This window comes from Leopardus geoffroyi, chromosome A3 (genome assembly GCF_018350155.1).
Source record: "Leopardus geoffroyi isolate Oge1 chromosome A3, O.geoffroyi_Oge1_pat1.0, whole genome shotgun sequence".
Lineage (NCBI taxonomy): Eukaryota > Metazoa > Chordata > Mammalia > Carnivora > Felidae > Leopardus > Leopardus geoffroyi.
In genome coordinates, this window is record NC_059336.1 from 8,729,923 (window position 1) to 8,751,532 (window position 21,610).

A 21,610-nucleotide genomic window follows, 5' to 3' on the forward strand; every position below is an offset into this window, starting at 1 on the left:
AATCTATGCTTGATATCCCCCCCCCCCCCCCCCCCCCCCCAGGTAGTAGAGGGGAAGAGGACAGAGGAGTGCTAGGGTTTGCCTTTACTCTTTAAGGTGGAGGCTGATTTGCATTCTCTTTGTAAGCCTCCATTTTTTGGCAGTGGAACTTCTGGGAGGAGTAGCCGCCCGTCTCCCTTCCCGTGGACCTTTAAAGAGGAAATCAGAAAATAAGACTTCATCATCCAGTCGCTTACAAACTGATGAAATCATTAAGGAATATAATGGCCTGGCAACGACAGAGTCCCTCTCTCCTCATTTCAGATAATCACTTTACTCTCTTTTAACAACATTTATGATGAAATGGCATGTTTTTGCCACAGCAGGGTTGCCTTTTCCCAACCCTGGAGCACTCTTAATTCCGAGACGCTTGATTAGAGCCTCAGGGGTCCCCAAAGATGTGTTTTCCCACTTTATAAAATTACATTCTTTTCTCCCTGTTGTCACAAAAATGATATTGGTTGATAAGAACTTTTGAGTAGTTTTAATGACTCTTGACTGCCTACTATCTACTACTTGATTTAAAGAAAAAAAAAGATACTTTGATCTGACTCTTTTAGGACTGTGCATGATCTGGACCTTTTTTTATGTTTCACGTGAAGCTGTGTTTCCATTTGCTCAAAGACCATTTCATTGTCTTTCAATGTTCACATTGTCCCATCCCACACATGCCAGGATGGCCTGTGTGTGTTTTTTTGAGGTTGCTGGGGATGACTTGTTTTAAATGGCTCATTGCTAATTTCCTATTTCAGTGTAACCCCCTGGCAGTTTGTTTAGTAAATGAATTGGGAAGTTGAAGCCAAGGTCCCGAACAATGGCTATATATTTTCAAGGTTTAGAATTGTACAGTAGGAACGAGAAACCTGAGACCGTTGTATAAGCTGATGAGTATTCCACTAGAATAAAGTAAGTGCAAGGAGATTTTAATTTAAACGACTACATCTGGAATACACCTAATAGTTTTCAAAGAGTTACTGAGGTGTTACAAGGAAAAACCTGGAAGGTGTTTACAGAATAGCTACTGAGCTGAAATGAAAGAAATCCTAATCATATTAAATGCTCCAAGTAGGGAAAGGTTTAGTTACAGCCTGTAAACTAAAGGAGGCTGGAAGAGTCTCGATTTGTACACCTCACCTCCAGATTTGGGGGGGGGGGAGGGGTGTTAACCAGATTAAAATGCACGTGGAAGAAAGAATGAATTACACAAAGACAGCAGGAAATTTCTGAAATTTGGGAGAGGGAAAGCTTGATCGTCCTAACCGAATGGCCTCCTTTTGGGGGCAGCAGAAAGTTCTTGAAGTGTTGGCTGTTAGGAAGGGAGGAGATCTGGACGATTCCTCTCCGACCGATAACACAGGCAAATTGGTAGTGGTGTGTGGGGCAGAGGATTTTGAATGGAGACCACGAGGGCAGCTGGAGGTCTGACTTTGAGGAAGTGCGACCACCGTCCTTCTCTAAAATCTGCCGTTCAGGACGAGGAAGCTCAACTCTTGTTTAGAGCTAGCTTCCAAATAAATGCTGGGGCTCCCCCCCCCCGCCCCCCCCAGCAGCCAGCTGCCGCCACAGACCGCCCCTTTATGCTTAACATTGGAATGTTCATTAAACGACTTCACATTTGAACATTTGTTGACTGACTGTTCTTAACATCCCATTACTTCCTGCCCAGGCTAACTACATAACTGAGTTACTGGAAATCAGGGGCCAGTTTGGTAATTTTATGATCACGTTGAGAAATAAAATTACTAAACCTGAAAAGACAGCCGGGGAAGTTAAATGAGAGAATTAGTTTGAATTCCTGGGCTTTTGTTCCGAAGCTTTACCTAAGTTGTTTTTGACCTCCGCATTCCTTCAATTCGGGCTGAAGAGCTTCTGTTACCCGGAGTCAGATGCCAGTTTTTTAATGGATTCGTTTGTGTTTTGTGTATCGTTGTTCATTAGTTGCCAGCGTGTCAGGAAACGTTTTGAATTTAAACTATGGTTCTGTGGACCGGAGCTAGAGTCCACATCTGTTTTGTTCTCGAATCCCATTAGGAGAACTGCTTGTTTGTTTGTTTGTTTGTTTGTTTTTTCTCCTACCTGTGTCCATCGGGATGACTTGAACACAGTTCATTTACACCAGAAGACGTGTGTTTTGGGTTTTTTAAAATTGGTGGCTAATTTTTTTTTTTCAGTCCAGCATACAAATCTAAGAAACAGTGATGATATACGTATTAATTGAAAGGAGAGCTTTTCCCTGAATTTTGAAAGCAAACAGGTGACTTAAAAGAGCCAGACCTACAACCTTAGTATTTACTCAACAGAGATAGGGAGGGGAATCTTTAAATGTTGGCTAAAGAAAGAGCGCCTGCCTTAAAAGGCCGTGCCCGTGTTTATATTTAATCTGGTTCGTTAAATTGGGTATAATCAAGAGCACTCACCATTTGGCCTTGTGGAAAAAGTGGTGTAGGTGTGTGGGGTAGCGTTGTAGGGTTAGGGTTCTAGTTCCTTCTATACCTATATATGCAGTTATCTGTGTGTGCAGATACACAAGCGTTTCCTTTGTGGGGAGCGAGAGAATATAGGTAAAGATAGGTTGGCTTTTTTTTTTTATTGAAATCTCTCTTTTTGGTGCAGTTCTGTCTAACATCTTTCCAAAAGTAGTTAAGGTGTACTACTGGTGAAGTAGCAGGAATGGAATCTCACAGATCGCAAGGCTTCATCTGATGGCTGCATTAAAATTCTTGTTTTATTCATTTCCCTTATAGTTCTCTTTTTCCGATCAGGATGGGATTTGTCAAAGCCAGTTTACAGACCGCAGGATCTGTTAATATTGATAATACCGAAACTAAAACTAGTTATGTGGCTTCAAGTTCACGTTGAGATCCCTTAACTGACCTTAATTGATTTGGAATGAATCAGGCAGAGTTTTTAATCCTGACACTCAAATGTACGAATATAATTGTATATTTTTATAGTACTCTGGTCTCTGATTGTATTTAGAACTGAGCCCTTATTACAGTTTCAGGAAAATGAGATGGCCGTAGGATCTTCCCAGGCTTTGCCTTTGAACCGGCCAATGGCTTTTTTATTTTTAAGCCATTTGCTTCTGACTAGTTTTAGATTGTGATGCTGAATATAACCTTTTGAATATTTTAATCTTTTCACTGAACTTTTAAACGTCTTTTCACAGCTATATTAGGAAAGTTGGGTTGACCATTCAGCTCATGGGTGTGACCTTGGTGATTTCCTTGAAATAGTGTTGAAGGATTTAAAGTTACAGGTTTGGATGGTCGCTGTGGCGTAACTATGTGCAGTTCTCCTCACTTGTCGGATTAAGGAAAAAACTCCTATGTGTAACGTACAGAAGGAACATTTATAGAAAAACTGTTAAGTTTCCTGACCGGATCTTGGAGATAATTTCGCCCTTTACAGGATACAGATGAAACAGGCCAGAGACTAGCAGTTTGTTTGGGTGAAATATTTTAATGATCATATATTTGGACACTTCAGTGACTCGGAGGGAAAAAGTAGAATTACAGGAATACTGCATATTACTTAGTTATAAACAGAATTGTGCGTCTTTGACAGTTTTTGAGGACTTCGAATTGCTCTTGCTCCATCATAGGGTAATAAATATTCCATATCAAAAAATGTAAGATAACCTGTTTAGCTAAAGTGGAGGCATGCTGTCTGTAAAGGTTAACAGTGTGAGTCCGTTTGTACATGAAGGACTATTCCCAAGTCACAGCAATTGTCAGCAAGGTGGCATTTCCTTCTAATTTGTTGTGCTTAAGCACAAATTATTGTATTTTTTTCATTAAGCATTGTATAACGTGTAATATTTGCTAATTTCAAAATCTAGAGATAGTGGCAGAATCTCCCGAGCTTTACTCCCCATGGAGCATCTGCTTTAAAACAAAACAAACAAACAAAAAACAGAAATGGCCTAAAGAGCATTAGACTTCTATTTTAGGCACTTCTAAGCAATATGGTTCCTACTGTTTTTCAAAGATTATGTTGTTGTAAATTTTTTTTAAAGTATCTAATCACAGTATAAAGTAATCACCAGGACTCTTGCGGAATAAGAGGTTATGCCGGATAACCTCTTGCCTCGGGTGCCTTGGGGGTGCATAGCTGAAGGTTAAGTGTATCGGCTCCCTGAGTAAAGGTTTAAGAACGTTTTTTTAAACACTGACAAACAGTTTTGCAAACTGCCTTTCAGGAAGCCTAGTATGTTGTGAACGCTCAACTTCTCTGCAAACTAAAAGCATTTAGATTCTAGGGGTCGGATTAAGATCCTCCCCCTCCTTCCTCCTCCAGTTCTTTGTGAAGACAGACAACTTCCTGGGCCGGCAGTGCCTTGGTGTGCCTGCCGTGGCTTCTGTGTTGCTCCACCTGGAGAACGAGGCTCTAGGAAGGCTGTGTGTGGGTGTACACTTCACTCGACTGGAATGGTTGTTATTAACAGTAATTAGATTAGAATGTGTATTTTTTGGTAAGTTTTGTTATTATTCAAGTATTATTGCAGTCACTGTTAAAGATTTGGGGTTTTGTTTAGCAGATTGGTTTTAAGTGATACAGGTAATTGGTTTATAGTTTAAGGAAGTGTTTAGTCTGCAAACGGTTTCTTAAGTCAAGAGTCCGAGGCATTTGTTGTCAGATTTTCCTAGCTTGTCCTGCACGTCTGTTTTGGTGGGTCAGTAAGGAGCATAGTTTTAAATCTAAATGATAAGGTTTTGCCTATCTATGCTGGTCAACTTCATGGTAGGATTAATTAGGATTCTTGTTTTTTTATTATTACACCCTTGAAACTGCAGAGAATGGTAAATTAGGTGGCAGCCATGGAGAGCCGTGTAGAAAGAAGTTCTCATGAACATTCGGGTTAATTTTAATATCAGATCAGTTCAGACTGGTGACTGTGGCCAGAGATGTGCATTACTGATTGTATACCTGTACTGATGATGTTAGTGTTTGTTAATTTATTCACCAGGGGTTTATTGAGGGCCCGACCCCATGCCAGGGACCCCTTCTAGGCATGGGGACATCATGGTGAACAAGGTCGACAGGGTCTGTGCTCCTGGGATCTTCAAACAGGTGGCCCAGGGTTTGCAGATGTTGGCTGAGTAGTAAGGATGGCCATGACTCACCGGGAGTCTAGTGCTTAGGACAGTTGGGCACAGTCGATGGTCATCACAATCTGTGCCAGAAGCTTCCCTTGAGGAGGAAGTGCTTCAGGTTTTGCCTGGGAGGTTCTCCTTCCCCATCTGACCCTCGTAGGAGACTCCTGGAGCTGGGGGGCCTAGGACGTCCTTCCCCTCATCTCCAGGCCTCTGTTCCGCTCCTACATTTTTTTTTCTTTTTGCACTGTGCCTCCTTTACTAATCCTCTAGGTCTTGTGTTAGAAGCTGATGATGACTTCTTTAACCCAGATATTTGAACATTTCAGAGATAAAAATTGAAACTAAACTGAGGCATTTCCTTCTGGTCACGCCCTTACCCTGGATTGGAAATAAATAGGGATGTTATGTACCCACACCATGTTTCTAATTCAGAGGTTGAGTTTAGGAGTGGTGTCTTTTGGGGAAAGATTATTCGTAGGAAACTGGAGTTCCCCCAAACTTAAAATATCAGAGAGTAGTAAAATTTCTGACATACGTACACACACACACACACACACACACACACACACACACAGGTCCAACATAGAGGACTAACTTTGATTTTGGCAAATTAGGACATTAAAAAAAAGTACTGATTGCTATTGCCACTCTTTCATTTTAAAAAAGCTAGTTTGCAACCCCCAAATAGAAAGGACCTCAAATAGAGGACAGCCTCTATTCAAATTGAAATTAATCTGTGTCGTTTTGTGTAGGACTCACTGAGTTGTTTCTCTGTTTTTCATCTAGATGTTGTCAGTGAAGACAGTGTTGTCAGTTTGATAACTGCTTGTCTAGAGTATGTACTGTTATTTCTTCAGTTAAAATATTACCTGGTACACCGGCATTCAGTAAATACAGACTACATAGAACCCTAAATTATCAGTTACGTTTTTCAAATATCACTTAATATCTTGATTGGGAAAGCATCAAATATTCTTTCGTGTCTGTCTATCCGTACATGTAGCTCTGCCCCTGGAACCCTAGACATTTGGAACTCTTAAGGGTGATCCTGTAATTTAACCGCCCGCAGTAGGTAGATGAAGGTGAGGTAGGTAGGTGGTGGTGACAACTTTAAGGTTGTGACTTAGCCAGAACTAGAACTCGGGCCTTTGGAGTGTTCTGTTAAAGCCCACCAAGCTGGTAGCCAGCCCAAGAGTTTTATCCTCCATTGTGATCACAACAAAGGACTCAGAACTTAAGATAAAACACTTCAGTACCTTCTTTCTTTTCCCTAATCTTTGATCTGCAGCCTTATTTAGAAAAGCTTAATGTTAAAGATCTAGTGTATTCAAAACTAAAGATAGCAAAGAGCATGAGAATTTTCTTCTATTATGAGTATAAAGAAGGGGAAGAAATGTTTCCTTGTCTTCTCTGAGCCTAGAGGCCCTTGCTCTTTGAGGAAGTGGAGAGAAGGAAAGTCAAGTCTAGGTGGTGGGAGTAGTTTGCAAGTCTTTTTGTTCTGTTGGGTGGAATTAACAGACTTCAGGTTAAGTAGCTGAGTCTATTTAGAAACAATTCTGTGCTTGCCAGAAAGGTGGAGGGGAGGGTGTTGGGTTTGGAGGTTAATTCTTCTCCAAGAATGAAAATTGGCTTCTAAATCTGAGCCTGCAGAGCCACATAAAGTAATCATCCATTTTTCACCTGGCCAGTGCATAATGGGAAGGGTGGGTTAAAAGTGGGAGGACCCGTTTTCTGATGAAAGACTGAGCCATGTTGACCCTGCCGTGTGGAGGATTTTCAAGTGTACCCTCACCGAGTAGCCTGGTGCGTGTGTTTCCTTATTTGTTGTGTGCACAAGGGAGCCCAGCCCTACCCTGACTTTTGTTGAAGGCAGTTTCTGCCTTCTGAGAAAGCAGCTGGGATTTGGGCGGTGGGTTGAGGGCTAGAATATCCTGTGAACCAAAATGATTCAGGTTCCCCTTGGCCACGATGAGCCTCATTCTGAGGTGTTCTGTAGTTTTTGAATGTGGATTTTAGGAAAGGTTCCTGTTCTCGTGTGTGTTGTTGGCCTGTGCGTGTGTGATCTTCGAGGGTGCTGTTCGGCCTTTGTGTCTCTGGACTGTATAGAAGACAGTTTGAAGTTCGGGCTTTAAACGTTTTATTTAGAGAGGGCCTTACTTGGCATTCTTCACAGTTGGTATCGTCTCTAGATTTGCAGGGGCTCTTTGTAAGGACAAACGTTGCATTGCAGTGGCATTTAAACTGCATTCGGCTGAATTTAACCGTTTCTGTCTTGCATCTTAAAGTTTAGACGTCAATCATTAGAGCGCCACGTTTTCAGTTTCTTCCCTGGATGAAAATCCAGCGATTTGGTAAGTGTCCTGATTGGGTAAAGTGCTAACGACTTAATTAACGGGCATGTTTACCAGGATGCGCGATGTTAGTGGAAAGTGGAGTGGACGAACGAGGCACCTCTTCTGCCACGAGCGGACCAGCTGTGCTTCGTCCACACCGGGCTTCTCTTCCCTCTGGCCGCAGCCAACTAACCATTTCTGTGGTTTTTGGTTTTTGTTTTTCCCCCTCTAGGTTTTGGAAATCCCTGGTCCCCAGGTTGCTGGGATTGACTTGTTGCTCAATTGAATCACTCACTCAGTGGAGACCAAGAGAATGAACGCTCCGTGCTGACTCATATTTGAGTCAAGGCGCTGGGGAGTCTGCCTGCCTTGTTTGTGCAAAGAACCAGTGGTTGGCTCTGCCACCGAGCTTCCTAAGACTTCTGAAGATAAGAAGCTACAGGAATATATACTTTCCTTTTGAACTTTTGTAACAAATACTTGTTCTCGTTTTAAGTCCAGGGCTGCTGGGGGCGTGAGTGACAAGTCTTACAAGTGGCCTTATTCCAGTTCCAGAAATCCCTCCACCGGATTCTTATTTTGTATACAATCCTAAAGTGCCAGGAAACATGCCAACTCAGTCCCTGCTGGTGTATATGGATGGACCAGAAGTTATTGGCAATTCTCTTGGTACCCAGATGGAAATAGATGATGCCGTGTCCATAAAAGGGACCACCACCGTTCCTTTCCGAGCTACGCAAGAGAAAAATATAATCCAGATCGAAGGATATATGCCCTTGGACTGCATGTTCTGCAATCAGACCTTCACGCATTCAGAAGACCTTAATAAACATGTCCTGATGCAACATCGGCCTATCCTTTGCGAGCCGGCCGTTTTGCGTGTGGAAGCGGAGTACCTGAGTCCTCTGGACAAGACTCAGGTGAGAACGGAGCCTCCAAAGGACAAGAACTGCAAAGAAAACGAAGAGTTCAGCTGTGAAGTGTGCGGGCAGACGTTCAGAGTCGCTTTCGACGTCGAGATCCACATGAAGAAGCATAAGGACTCCTTCACTTACGGCTGTCATGTGTGCGGACGGAGGTTCAAGGAGCCCTGGTTCCTTAAGAACCACATGCGGACACACACTGGCAAAGCGGGGGCCAAGAGCAAACTGCAGCCGGGCGCCGAGAGCCCCGCCACCATCAACGAGGTGGTTCAGGAGCACGTGGCCGAGAGCATCTCCTCTCCTTACAAAATCTGCATGGTTTGTGGCTTCCTGTTTCCAAATAAGGAAAGTCTGATCGATCACAGGAAGATGCACACCAAAGACACTGCTTCCGGCAGCGGAGGCACACAGACAGACTCTCCGCAGGGGGGGATGCCAGCTCCGGGGGAAGAGTTCCTGCAGTTCTTGAACTTGCGGCCCAAATCGCACCCCGAGACCGGGAAGAAGCCCACCAAATGGATACCTCAGCTCGATCCGTTCACCACCTATCAGGCCTGGCAGCTGGCCACCAAAGGAAAAGTCGCCGTCTGCCGAGAAGTGAAGGAGCAGCCAGGGCAGGAGGGCAGCACCGACAACGATGATTCGTGTTCCGAAAAAGAAGAGCTCGGAGAAATTTGGAACGCCGGAAAAAGCCATTCCGAAGGTTCTGGAAAGCCCAAGCCCAGCAAAAGCGGCTGCGCGGGCCTCTCCCAGGACAAGGAGAAGCCCAGACCCTCCGGCGGTGAAGTGCCTTCCGTGGAAGCCGACCCAAAGCTGTCCGGGAACAAAGAGAAGCCGACGCACTGCTCTGAGTGTGGCAAAGCCTTCCGGACCTACCACCAGCTGGTCTTGCACTCGAGGGTCCACAAGAAGGATCGGAGGGCCGACGCCGAATCGCCAACCATGTCCGTGGACGGAAGGCAGCCTAGGACGTGTTCTCCGGACCTAACCACCGCCCTGGACGAGAATGGAGCCGTCGATCGAGAAGGCGGTTCTGAAGATGGGTCTGAGGACGGACTTCCGGAAGGGCTCCATTTGGGTAAGTGAGGCGCTCCGTTGCGTGCTGTCCTTCCTCCGCCTCCAGCCCCGGACAGCGCTGGCAGGTCGGGGTCGGAGAGCCGGGTTTGGGTCCAGGCTCTTCTGGTACCCTCCTCGTTGTAAGTTCACCTAACCTCTCAGGGCTTTGATTTTTCTCAAGGTTTCTTCCTGTTCTGAAAACTGTGTGATTTTTATATCTGGCTAACAAGCGACGCACATTATCTTAACTGGGGCAGTTTTGCCCCCAGCGGAACCTGGTAGTGTCTAGAGGTCTTTTTGGGTGTCACAACTGTGTTCGTGTTGTGCTGCTGGCGTCCGGTGGTTAGAGGCCAGGGATGCCGCCGAGTGTCCTCCCGTGCCCAGCACGGCCCCCCCAGCAAGTCATTGTGTGGTCCCAGTGTCCCATGAGGTCAGGGTTGAGAGACCCTGGGCTTTGCTCTGTTCTTCCGGCCAACCTGATCTCATCTACAAAAACAAGGTATCCTTCGATACAACAGACCTCCCCTTCCTTCAGGACCCAGCCCTCATGCATTTATTCCAGATGGTTTTCTAGGGTCACGAAAGGCACTGGGAATGATGATCAGCCAGAGCAAGGGTACTGAGAGAGTTTGGTGAGTACTGAGAGTTTGGGGCTACCTGGTACCCTCTCCTCTCATGTCTGGGGGGACGAGTGTTCGTTAACGGTTAGCTCAGGAACTAAGTCCATTTGTGCTCAAAATAGAGGGAACGCGAACGCACCAAAGATGTTTTAAAGGAATCTCGCTGCTCAGGTTTTCAATGTCCTAATGGCTTTTATAGGAGACAGAAGCTGTCACTGACACATTGTGTCTTGAGGCCCAGTGGACATTATATCTAAGGCCGAGGGATCCCACCCGTGTGCTTCAAGCCTTGCCCATCTGCGCTTAAACCAGAGACTTGGCATATCCATTTAGTAAGATTTGGTTTGAATAAAGGACTCTCCTGCTGGAAGACAGTTAAAAGAACCCCTGCGTCTTCAGCAGCCGAGTGATGGGAACGTGAATTAGTCTTAGAGAAACATGATCATTCACAAAAGTGGTCTTTGGTTTCAGCCGCTGCCTTCTTTCACTGTAACTTGATGGCTGGCTAGTCAGAACTCGAGTGTGAGACCCAAGATGAGTTTGACCAGATGATCCTCCCCAAACCAGTGCCCTGGTTCTTTTTCTGATCACATGATGGATGTGAGAACAAGCTGTTAGTTCCTCTGGAGTATTTAGAATGGTTGGACTTCGATGGGACACAAGGAAACCTAGCACTTAGCATACTACAGCCTTCGGGAATCTCGGAAGCACATTATGGTGTCTTAATGACATCATAAAGAAGGCCTTGAACACAGACCTCTATCTTTATAGTGGTCCCTGTTAGCGTGGGTCCCATTCTCAGGGGCATGTAGTAGTAAATGGGGAGATAATTAGGTCCGCCAGCTGCCCTGAAAGAAATGAAATGGCCAGTCACATTCTGCCAGTGGGTAGTGTGGGTGGTGTGGGCCAGAGAACCGGGTGGAAATCTTGGATGGAAATCTTGGTGGTTGGGCAGATAGAATGCCCCATGATAATCGCTGGGAGCGCCGCGACTTGCCTGGAGGCGGGTTCTCCCACTGCATTGTTTTGTGGCGGATTACAGGTTGCTTAACATTTCTTTGCCCTGATTTCTGTTTGCAAAATTTGGTTGTCAACCCTTGTCTTCCACCTCCCAAGGATCATTTCAACAGCCTATTGGTAAAAAAAAGTTTGCAGTTCTTTAAAACTCAGAGGTGATGCCCAAGGAGCAGGAACCAGGTATATGTGGGTGTTTCGTGTCCTTTCTGTTAAAAGAGAGGCATTTCATAACTTTTTGGGTATGATGCAACATAACAAATTCTGATGCATACTTGGGAGTAGGAAATTGCAGTAAAGTTCAGACGTGGCTAGGTGGGTGTGATTGGAAGACAAAGCTAGGCATTCTGTGTCGAGAGAATTGATTCTCCTCAATTTATATCATGACGGGGGTGGTTTCCATTTAGCTTACTGTTTTTTTTTTTTTTTTTTTACCATCAACCTGGCTTTCTTTTAGATTTACTTTAAGGAAGATCAAGAGACAAAGTAAACATTTTGTTTTTATATTTGTTCTACTTGAAAATAGGTTTAACAGTGGTTATTCGTGTAATTCTTTGTTTTTAAGTCTTCATGACATCTTTTTCCATCAGTGCTTGTTCCTGCTGTTTGAGAATGTTTACAGCTGGATACATTTTCCTCGGGGAGTTGAGGGGGAATCAGGCAATCTGGTCTCTGTCGTACTGGAGGCTGCCCAAGGTTTGCTTATAAACTGCTTTTTAAATCTGTAAACCAAACATATACAGTCCAAAATGCAGAGTGAGGAAGGAGCAGGAAAAGGAGGCCTTTCAAAGGTTGGAGTTCGGTTTTCAAGGCAAAATGGTCAGTTTAGTGATGCTCAATTTTAAGAGATGACTTCACTTCTCTTGTCCCCATTGTGTAGTGTGTGTAGTAAGAGGAGGTTGATCTAGAACTCGGACACTCAGTTTTGTGGGAGGGGGTATCTTAACTGGAGAAGGTGGAACGGTCTTTTGGAGGGCTGGAGTTTAAATGCAATGACCCTTTAAATTAGCGTCCCCGGCAGACCTTTACTCTCTTGTAGCAGAGGTATATTCTCCTGCTCAGTGCAGAGTTTGAAGTTTCAATTTAACCCATTGTCACTTGGGGACAGATTCTGATTGGTCTCAGGTATATCTTGTCCACAGGAGTGCTGGCGAATGATACGGTTTGCTTTCCAAAACATGCTAAATTTTGACAAACAAGGTGTTTGACCCAATGCCAAACCTTTTATTTTCTGTGAAGATTAGGTTGTGCTTGCTACCCTCTAGTGGTAGCTGGCCTGATCTTAGGATCGCCTTCTTCTGTCTGGTTGGGAAAACTGGCAATTTATATTGGCTCAGTTTTCTAAATCAGTTACTCTGAAGAAGCTGGTTATTGCAGCCAGCGAGTGTAGGTCCAGCAGGCATGTCGCAGACGTGTTGGGAGAACAGAAAGTTGCCCATGCATGTCAGTCTGTTAAGTGATCTTTCCTGTGATTGAGGCAAATGAGGAACGGACTCTTTTAACGATCCACTAAGTTGGCTGTACTCAGGAAACAAAAACAAAACAAAACAAAACAAAAAACAAGGCACGCATGTTAAAAAGCTTGCAAGACTTCAGATGACCTCCAAACAGTGTTTGGTATGTTCCTACCCTTTCTGGTTTACCCCAGCACTAATATATAAAAGCTATTTTATGCTTTTCCAAAAATGCTTCCATCAAAAATACTTAGAGCCCACTTGTTTTACTCATGTACTCGAGCTGTCTTCTTACATAAATATTTTTGTTTCTGCTTCAAGATAAAAATGATGATGGAGGAAAAATAAAGCATCTTACATCCTCAAGAGAATGTAGTTACTGTGGGAAGTTTTTCCGTTCAAATTATTACCTCAATATTCATCTCAGAACGCACACAGGTAAGGAGCTTCCTAGATCTTTAATTCTTACTGGCTTAAACAATTATGATGCGGTTCTTTGTGTTTCTTTTTTTAATATTGTTGTTCAACTATTCTGTTAGATCCTTGGAGAATAGTTTGAGTCAATGTGTGGTGTGCTAATGGCAGTCTGTTAGTGTCATTTTGTAACTCGAGCTGTTCCTGATTTTGAACGTAGTTTATTTACTTTCTGACTATTGTAGCCTCTCATCTTATTACAACTTGCTCTTTATCTTTAGTATGTTTTAATGCCACAGCTTTTTTTGGTATTGGTTTTTATGATTTGGGATGAAACGAGAATATGTTTAGAATTGCCTTGAGATTGTAGAAGCAGCTGTACCATAATGGTTTACGAGGCTTAAGATTAAGTAAGTTTAAGGCGCACTATTTAAGACGCTATTCACATTTTCAAATACTCAGTGGAGTGAGGGTGAAGAAGCAAGCAGCTGGGGAAAAACCCCGGATATGAAGGTCAGCAGGGAGAAAGGAAAAGGAAAGACCCTACATTCTCTCTTAGATGATTCTAGTTTCCAAAGATCTGGTTTGACGCTTTTCATAAACCCGTGTAATACAGTGACATTTGTTGTTTTAGGTGAAAAACCATACAAATGTGAATTCTGTGACTATGCTGCAGCCCAGAAGACCTCTCTGCGGTATCACCTGGAGAGACATCACAAGGACAAACAGATCGATATTGCCGCGGAAGTCAAGAACGACGGGAAACACCAGGAGCCCGAAGATGCACTACTTACCCCCGACAGTGCGCAAACCAAAAATTTGAAAAGATTTTTTGATGGTGCCAAAGATGTTAAAGGCAGCCCACCTGCAAAGCAACTTAAGGGGATGGCCTCTGCCTTTCCGAATGTTCTGGGCAGCACTGTCCTCTCACCAGTTCACAAAGATACTCAGGATTTCAATAAAAATGCAACCGATGACAGTACTGATAGAGTCTGCAAAACTCCTGCCCCCGCCTATTTGGATGCGTTACCCAAGAGAGCGGCGGGTGACCCTCAGGCGCAGGAACCCACGTGTAGAACAGAGGTGGGGGTCCCCGGAGGTGCGGCCCATGCGGCCGAGGTCGGTCACCGGGAGAAGCATGCGGGGACGGCGACGGCGGCCGAGGGCAAGCACAAGGCCGGCGCGGACTGCCAGGAGAAGCCTCTGAACCTGTCCCTCGGGGCGCTTCACGGCTGCCCGGCCATTTCTCTGAGCAAAAGTTTAATCCCAGGGATCACCTGCCCATTTTGTACCTTCAAGACCTTTTATCCCGAGGTTTTGATGATGCACCAGCGACTGGAGCATAAGTACAACCCCGACATCCACAAAAACTGCAGGAGCAAGTCTCTGCTGCGAAGCCGGCGCACCGGCTGCCCGCCCGCGCTGCTGGGGAAGGACGTGGCCCCGCTGGCGCACTTCCCCAAGCCCAAGGCCAGGCCCGCGCCCGTGCCGCCCGCCAAGGCGGCGCCGGCCGACCGGGACCGCGACCGCGACCGGGGGAAGCCGGGCCCCGCCGCGCCCGCCAGGCCCCCGCCGCCCCCGGGGCTCGACCCCAGCACTTTAGCGCCCAGCAACCTGAAGGCGCCGCGGCCGCCGCACCAGCCGCAGCCGCAGCCCGGCGGGACGCAGGGGGTCGCCCGGCCGCCGGCAGACGCCGCCAACCCAGAGAGGGGCCGGAGGCCCGAGGCCAAGGCCAGGGCGTCCGCTGGCCCCGCCCCGCCCGGTCCTGCCGCCGCCGCCAACGGCTGTGCGGAGCGTCCCTGGGCGCCGCGGGGCCGCGACCCCCCGAGCGGCCGCCCCGCCGAGCCCGGAGAGCCGCTGCCCAAGCGGCCGCGGCCCGACGCCGAGCCGCCCGCGCCCACCTTCCGCCGGGCCTTCGAGCTGCCCAAGTACCACGTGGTGCGCGGCCTGCAGTCGCTGCTGCCCGCCGAGTGCGTGTGCCCGCCGCCCGCCGCGCTGCCGCCCAAGCCGCGCGCCGCACCCGCGCCGCTCTTCGCCTGCGGGCCCGCCGCCGAAGGTGAGGCTGGGGGAGGGGTGCGTGGATGCCCTGGGTCACCCCCGGGAAGGTGAGGCTGCGGCTGCGGTTGGGGGGCTGCGGACAGGCCCTGGGCCCGCCGAAGGGGAGGCTGGGGGGGGGCGGGGGAAGAGGCCCTGCCCTCGCCCTCCCCCCCAAGGGGAGGCCAGGGGAGGGGTGGATAATAGGCCCTGGGCTCGCTGGGGAAGGCGGAGGGCGGTACGGACCCTAGGCCGCCGGAGTGGAGGAGGGGGTGGGCCCTGGGCCTGGGGGCTGCTGAGGGTCAGGGGTGGGGGGATGGACAGACTGGGGGCCCACGCCCTCCAGGCTGGAGGCCACACTCCCCGCCCGCAGCCAGCTCACAATGCTAGTGAGGTCCGGGGCGCCCTGGGCAGTGCTGGCTTCCCACCCTTCATGCTGAAGCCCTTTGGAGCCCAGCCCAGTCTGTCCCTTCGCGGGTATGAGTGGTGTGTGGGTGGGCAGTGTCCCCACTAGCCGGTGACAGATGCGCTGTGAGCCCCCTAGGAGCATGCGTCTTCCACCAGGAGCAGAAAGTATGAGAACCTCAGTGGACATTCTTTTGATGCTAGGACTCTAGAATCAGACTGTTTTTTGTTAAAGATTCAGCGCATTTTAAAAGCCTCACCCTTTTCCCATATGGACAATTTTTTTCTTAAATGATGAAGTGTTTTATTTAGATTTGGTCTTCATCTTTTGGAAACTCTGAATGCCGCAAGGTTAGCAAGTCATTATATACATCTTGTAATCCCTTCACATACTAGGCACACAATGTACAGGGTCATGCGTCAATGTAATATTATCAACACAGCATAAACATTTAAGTAGTAGATAACGTTTCACATAAAAGAGGCTTTATGCATCATATGGCCTGACCCCACAGAAAGCAAACGTTAGAATGCCATTTCAGCAGTTACAGTGTTGGTAGAATCAATAGAGTTAATTTGTTTCATACCCATCATATATTTCCATAAGACATCCATAAGGAAGAAGGAAGGGACAAAACCCGTTTTTCCCATGTGGGTAAATTGTTAAAAGTCGAAGATGACTTTGGAGTTCTCCCCATGGAAGTGTTTTCAAAACCCCTGCTTCCTTCCGGCCTCTTTCCCTTAGAGGCCTGTGGCGCTTTACCTGTGCAGGTGAAGAGGTCGATCAGAGCGTACTGGGGAGCTGTCCCACGAGGCCGACTTAATTAAACCACTTCCTTTGTCCGATATAAGCCCCGCTGGTCTGTGCAGCCCCAAAGAGAAATCCATTTTCAAACCTCTCAGTTTGTATTAATTTCAAATTAAGGGTTCTGTGTGGCGACAATACTCTTATCAAGGATAGCTTGATGCCAATTGATATGGTAGGGATAGCAAATTGTAAAACAATTGCTTTTACACACTCCAGTGAATTTTCTAAATCCTGTGATGAAATACTAATTTTTACAGCCTTTTGATTAGAAGTGTCTATTTTTCTCCCTATCGGTTGTTAAAACGGACGTGAGTCAAAACTTTGCCTTTACTTGAAGAGTAGGGCTCTGTGTTGCAAGTGAAAGCCTCTTTTCAAACATCAGTATTTTTTCTCCTCTTCCCCACAGTTATGGTTCATGATGCATGTAGGTTTAAGATAACGTCTACCACCATTGTTTTGGGCTTTATTCCCCCCCCCCCCCCACTCTGGTGCCGAAACCCGAGATCGTAGCTTACTTACAGTTACTAATGTCATTCTTACTAATGACCACATGGCACTCAGATAATTTTAGCTTCAGTGATTTAAAATTTTGTGCTAGCAAATGTCCTCGAGGCACTTAAAACCATTTCAGTTGTAACGCGCTTTTATGCGTTTTTTTTTTTTTTTTTCTCCAATCAGGAAAAAGGCCTGTGTCATATCAACACTTATCTAGCAGCATGCTACAAAAGAGAAACTATGAGAATTTTATTGGGAATGCACATTATCGACCAAATGATAAAAAAACTTGATTTCCTGTTTCAGGTAAGAAAGGTAAGCATATATGATCTATTGATTTTAGTTAATTGAAAATAAACCATCTAGTTCATTCAGTAGAATATAAAGTAAAATTAGTTTTGATTTTTAAAGTGTTCTTAAGACCTCCAGTGCTCAGGGTCTCCGGATATCCATGATGATGGTAACTAATAACGATAGTACCGACTGGAATTTACTAAGCATTTATTTTGTGCTCAGCCTGGAAGTGTTTTTATAATCATGACCTCATTTAATCCTTCCCACATGCGGGAGGGTGGGCATTAGGCCAGGGATTAGCAAACCTCCACCTGCTTTTGTCTGCAAAGTTTTACTGGCGCATAGTCGTGTCCATGCCTTTCCATATAGCCGATGGCTTCTGAGCCACATCAGCAGAGTGGTAGTTGTGACAGAGAGCGCATGGCCTGCAAAGCTGAGAATATTTACATTTACATTCTGGCTCTTTACAGAAAATGGTTGCTGGGTTGGGAGGTCCCGTGCACCCTTTACGGATGAGGGTACCGAGACTTGGGTCGCATCCCACTCTTCTTAGTTCTGTCCTAGCATGACCCAAAGCCTGGGCCCCAACCCTCATGCTTAAGAGCTTGTTCAAAACCTCGGTGCATCCTAATCTGTTGAGGGAGGGGAGCGGGACAAGAGCGCGGAGGTGCATTTTGACATTGTGGTTCACATGGCGAATGTATCTAACTGTAGACACGCAGAAGACTCCAGCAGGACCCTCAGAGTTGTGTTAATTCCACAGGGCCTGATGTCCGCACAAGTTACTCTAGACCTCATTTACCAATAAATTGAATGGCAGGAGCTGGGTTTATGGACAGATTTGAGTTCTCTCCCAGAAACGCTTTTCTTGTCTAACGCCCACCATGTACTCCCGGTCCCGTGGCAGGATGTCTCCCTCTTGTTTGCATGTGGGGCCCATCGGGCTGATGCAGATCTATGCTCCTTTCTCCCCTCACTTAGTGAAAGTAGAAGGAGAAGGAAGTGTTGTCGCAGGAGCGGGATTCAGCCCCCTCTCCATGAAAACAAAACAAATCGTTGATGGATTATAAGGCACAGCTGATTTGTAACAGGTTACTTGCACTGTAGGGGCACGTCTGTCAGTCACAGAGGATGCCACTGTCCTGTTGGTCCCGCCCCGGCCTCTTTCTGTAACCTCTGAGCATCTCTGCTTGCATTTCCTCTGCCTGGAACATCCTGCATTCTGGGTGCCAGATCACCTCTCTCTGATACGCGGGACCAGTTAACATCATTTCCTCAGGACGTCTGCCGGGAACCAGGGACTTCCCTGGCCGCTGCCCCTTGCTTGTGCAGTTCACCCCCACGTCTGCCCCTCTTACCTGTGTGCCCCAGTTCACTGCTAGCTCCGCTTGAGAGGAGATTGCTTTGTTCACTGCCTCGCCCGCTGCCGGGACCGTCACTGATCAAACCCGTTAGATGCTGGCTGAACAGATAACGTTATCACCTTTTGGTTTCTTGTGGTGGCCTTTGCCAGGCTTCGTGTAACTGACGCAAATGCTGATTCTTGGTGAAATCCTCTCCGTTAAATCACTGTTCAGAATGCAGTAGTATCCTCTGGGGTGGCGCAGCGTTGTGTAGAGTCCTGGTACTTTCATTGCAACGATTTTTTTTTTTTAAGGTTTAATTTGTTAACCTCCACCCCCATCGTGAGGCTCGAACTCACAACCGGGAGATCGAGTCACATGCTCCACCCACTGAGCCAGCCAGGCGCCCCTTCGTTGCAACATTTGAGCTTAAGGGGAACTCCGTGCATTTCTAGATCCCTTTGGTTCTGTTTATTACACTTCTTTATTAAAAGAAAAAAGATTTTCCCAAGCTGTTTTCAGTTTTATCTTGATCCGCTCTCTTGAACCTTTTTCCCCCGTAGGACCCGATGGATGTGTGTTCTGTCCATGAAATTGAGTGAGTCCATCCTTTGAGAAGGCAGATGGCGGAAGCTCGTGAAATAAGCTGTGACCGTGCCGTGCATGTAACATACCAGGAACACTACGGTTTTGTAAAGTTGTTCTGTTAACTTTTGTACCAAATAGCAATAAAAACCATAGTTGGAACAGTTGGGTTGTACACAAATGGAGACTGCAAATCTCTATTTTGTCCCTGAATAATATTTTTTTTAGAGTTGACCAAATAAGGAGTCTTTTGCATACTTGAGCGCTGCTGAACACAAACCATCCGGGTGGGGGGGCGGGGGGGGGGGAGAGTCTATAACGAACGCTTGCACCTCAGGTAACTCTGTACATACGTAAGTTCGAAACCTGCTTGTTCAGATACTGTGCGTCCCCTTTCTCTCTCCTGTAGCTCATCCCCATGAGCAGCTCCTGCTGTTTGTGTTCTTTCATGGAAAATGTATGTTTAAAAAAAAAAAAATTCCCGATGATTTGTATTATGTTAAATCCTCCTCAGTGCGTCGTCTTAACAAAATTGTGAACGGAAGTATCGACCCTCTGTGACTATGTGCTGCATATACTGAGGTCAGCCATTCTGAATTCGGTGCCCTTTCATTGCAAGTTTCAGTCTGTCAACTGTGGAAGAGTCCCGATCTGCGACCCTTTTCTGAGAGCAGCCTGTGCCCCGTAGGGTTTTTAAGCGGGCGTGTCTACAGAGAAGTGCGTCTGTCCTCTTCAGGACAGCCCCATATCCAGTAAACATACCAAATTCCATGTGGAGTTACTTACTTTCTATCAAGTTCGTCACTTTTGTTGGAAAATTCAGGGTTTTTTTGGCTTTCGCTTAAATTGGTACGTAAAAAACCTGAAATGCTGAATTCCACACGTGAATTTCATATATTGGGAGCGGTTTTAAAGGACGTGAGTGTTTGGGTAAATTTTTGGTTTGTATCTGGAAGTCCTGGTGTGCCTGGCCTTTGGGTTAACCGTGGACGTACACGAGTTAATTGTAGACACGTTGATTCTGAATAAGGAACTGCCTGCCGAGCCTTCTGGTAATGGGGAGGGTGCGATCTGGTTCTTGACCTCAGTTGTCTTCCCATTTTTGGTTGTGTTGAGCAACCAGATGTAGTTTGGGTTTTAAAGCGAGGATGGCCACCAGCTGGCTTACTACTAGATGTTTTAGACTTTTGTTCCCTTCCACATGCTGTCCGTGGCTGAGTTTATTCAGCAGTACGTGGGTTTAGCAACCACAAGATATTTTATTAAGAAAACTGTTTCAAAAATAGATTTGCACTGTTAAGTTTTCTTGCCCTGCCCTTCTGCGTTAGAGCGAGAGTAAAGTCCTACAAGAATCCTGATTTTTTTTTTTTGTTTTGTTTTCATTATGCAACACGAAGCGTACTTGACCGAGAAGTCTTAACTCCCGTGGGAAAGGGGGACCTGATTGGTCTGTTGGCCTTGTAGTGAAGTGCTTTGTATCAGGAGAGACTAGTACACTATCCACCATTTTTCCTGTTCACAAGCTGAGCCATATGTACATAATCTAGATTTTTGTTTTCATAGTTTTGCACTTTTATAGCCTATTTTTGAAGATTTAACACATTTGCAAGATGATTGACTTGATCTTTGCCTAATCCAATGAGTGTTACAGAAAGCTCGCTGTGACTATAAATGTAAATCTTTAAAAGGGGATACGAGATAATAGAGGGCTGAAATTTAAACCTGTATTTAAAAAAAAAATCACCAAATCTATTTGAAAACAAGTCAATTCATGTCATGCTGAAATTTGGGGGGCTTTCAGATTTCTCTTTTCTAACCACATTTCTCAATTTCTGAATACATAAAAATGTCCTTTTTTCCACAGCCCTTGTCCTCCAATTTTTTTTTTTTTTTTTTTTTTTTTGGTCCATCAGTATTAACTATTGGGATACTACTGGTTTTGTATGTTTTTTTTTTTTTTTTTCCTTTGAGACAACAGTACATATAATAGAGGTACAATCCGTTGGATTTTTGTTTATGTATTTATTTCATTCCAGTTTGATTTATTTTAATTGTTGATACTTGTCAAACAGTAGACATTACTTGTTTTATTTATGATATATTTCAGCTTAAAGTTATGTTATTATATGTGGATGTAAATATAGATTTGGTGTTTTGCAGTCTTGGTTTGGGTCTTTATTGCGTCCCTCGTTTCTGCTTTTAACTTTTTAGAAATACAACTTTAAGCCTGCAGTTTAGTAGAGGGGTTCGTGTAATGAATCCTCACCCTCGCCAGCAGCATTTTTTTCTCCCCCGAGTATTTTAAAGCGAGTCTCAGACACGATTTAGTTTCATCCCTACGACCCTTCACTGTGAGTCCCTAATGGATAAGGGCTTTCATGGTCACACGTAACCAATCACAATGTCCACACAGCCTTGCAAAGGTGTCGTCTTAGATTTGGTCAGTTGAGTTGTGATCGAGACCCAAACAAGATCCACTTAGTTTAGAAGATCGTTTTTTATTTATTTATTTATTTATTTATTTTTATTTTATTTTATTAAAAAAAAAAATTTTTTTTTAACGTTTATTTATTTTTGAGACAGAGACAGAGCGTGAACGGGGGAGGGTCAGAGAGGGAGACACAGAATCGGAAACAAGCTCCAGGCTCTGAGCTGTCAGCACAGAGCCCGATGCGGGGCTCGAACTCAGGGACC

General features: G+C 45.7%; 1 protein-coding gene across 5 annotated transcripts in view; it reads left to right on the plus strand.

Moving 5' to 3' along the window:
* Window positions 1-21,075, plus strand: part of ZNF217 (zinc finger protein 217) — a 38,453-nt gene extending 17,378 nt beyond the window's left edge. For 4 of the 5 annotated variants that reach the window (XM_045444191.1, XM_045444190.1, XM_045444189.1 and 1 more), the window contains 5 exons: window positions 7,704-9,472; window positions 12,860-12,976; window positions 13,587-15,008; window positions 16,878-17,009; window positions 18,895-21,075. In XM_045444191.1, the coding sequence (XP_045300147.1) occupies window positions 8,080-9,472; window positions 12,860-12,976; window positions 13,587-15,008; window positions 16,878-16,987 (3,042 nt within the window). In that variant the 5' untranslated portion in view covers window positions 7,704-8,079 and the 3' untranslated portion in view covers window positions 16,988-17,009; window positions 18,895-21,075. Of the gene's footprint in view, window positions 1-3,107; window positions 7,490-7,703; window positions 9,473-12,859; window positions 12,977-13,586; window positions 15,009-16,877; window positions 17,010-18,894 lie in introns of those variants that run through there. The other variant, XM_045444193.1, reaches the window with a different exon arrangement.
* The last annotated feature ends 535 nt before the right edge of the window (window positions 21,076-21,610 follow it).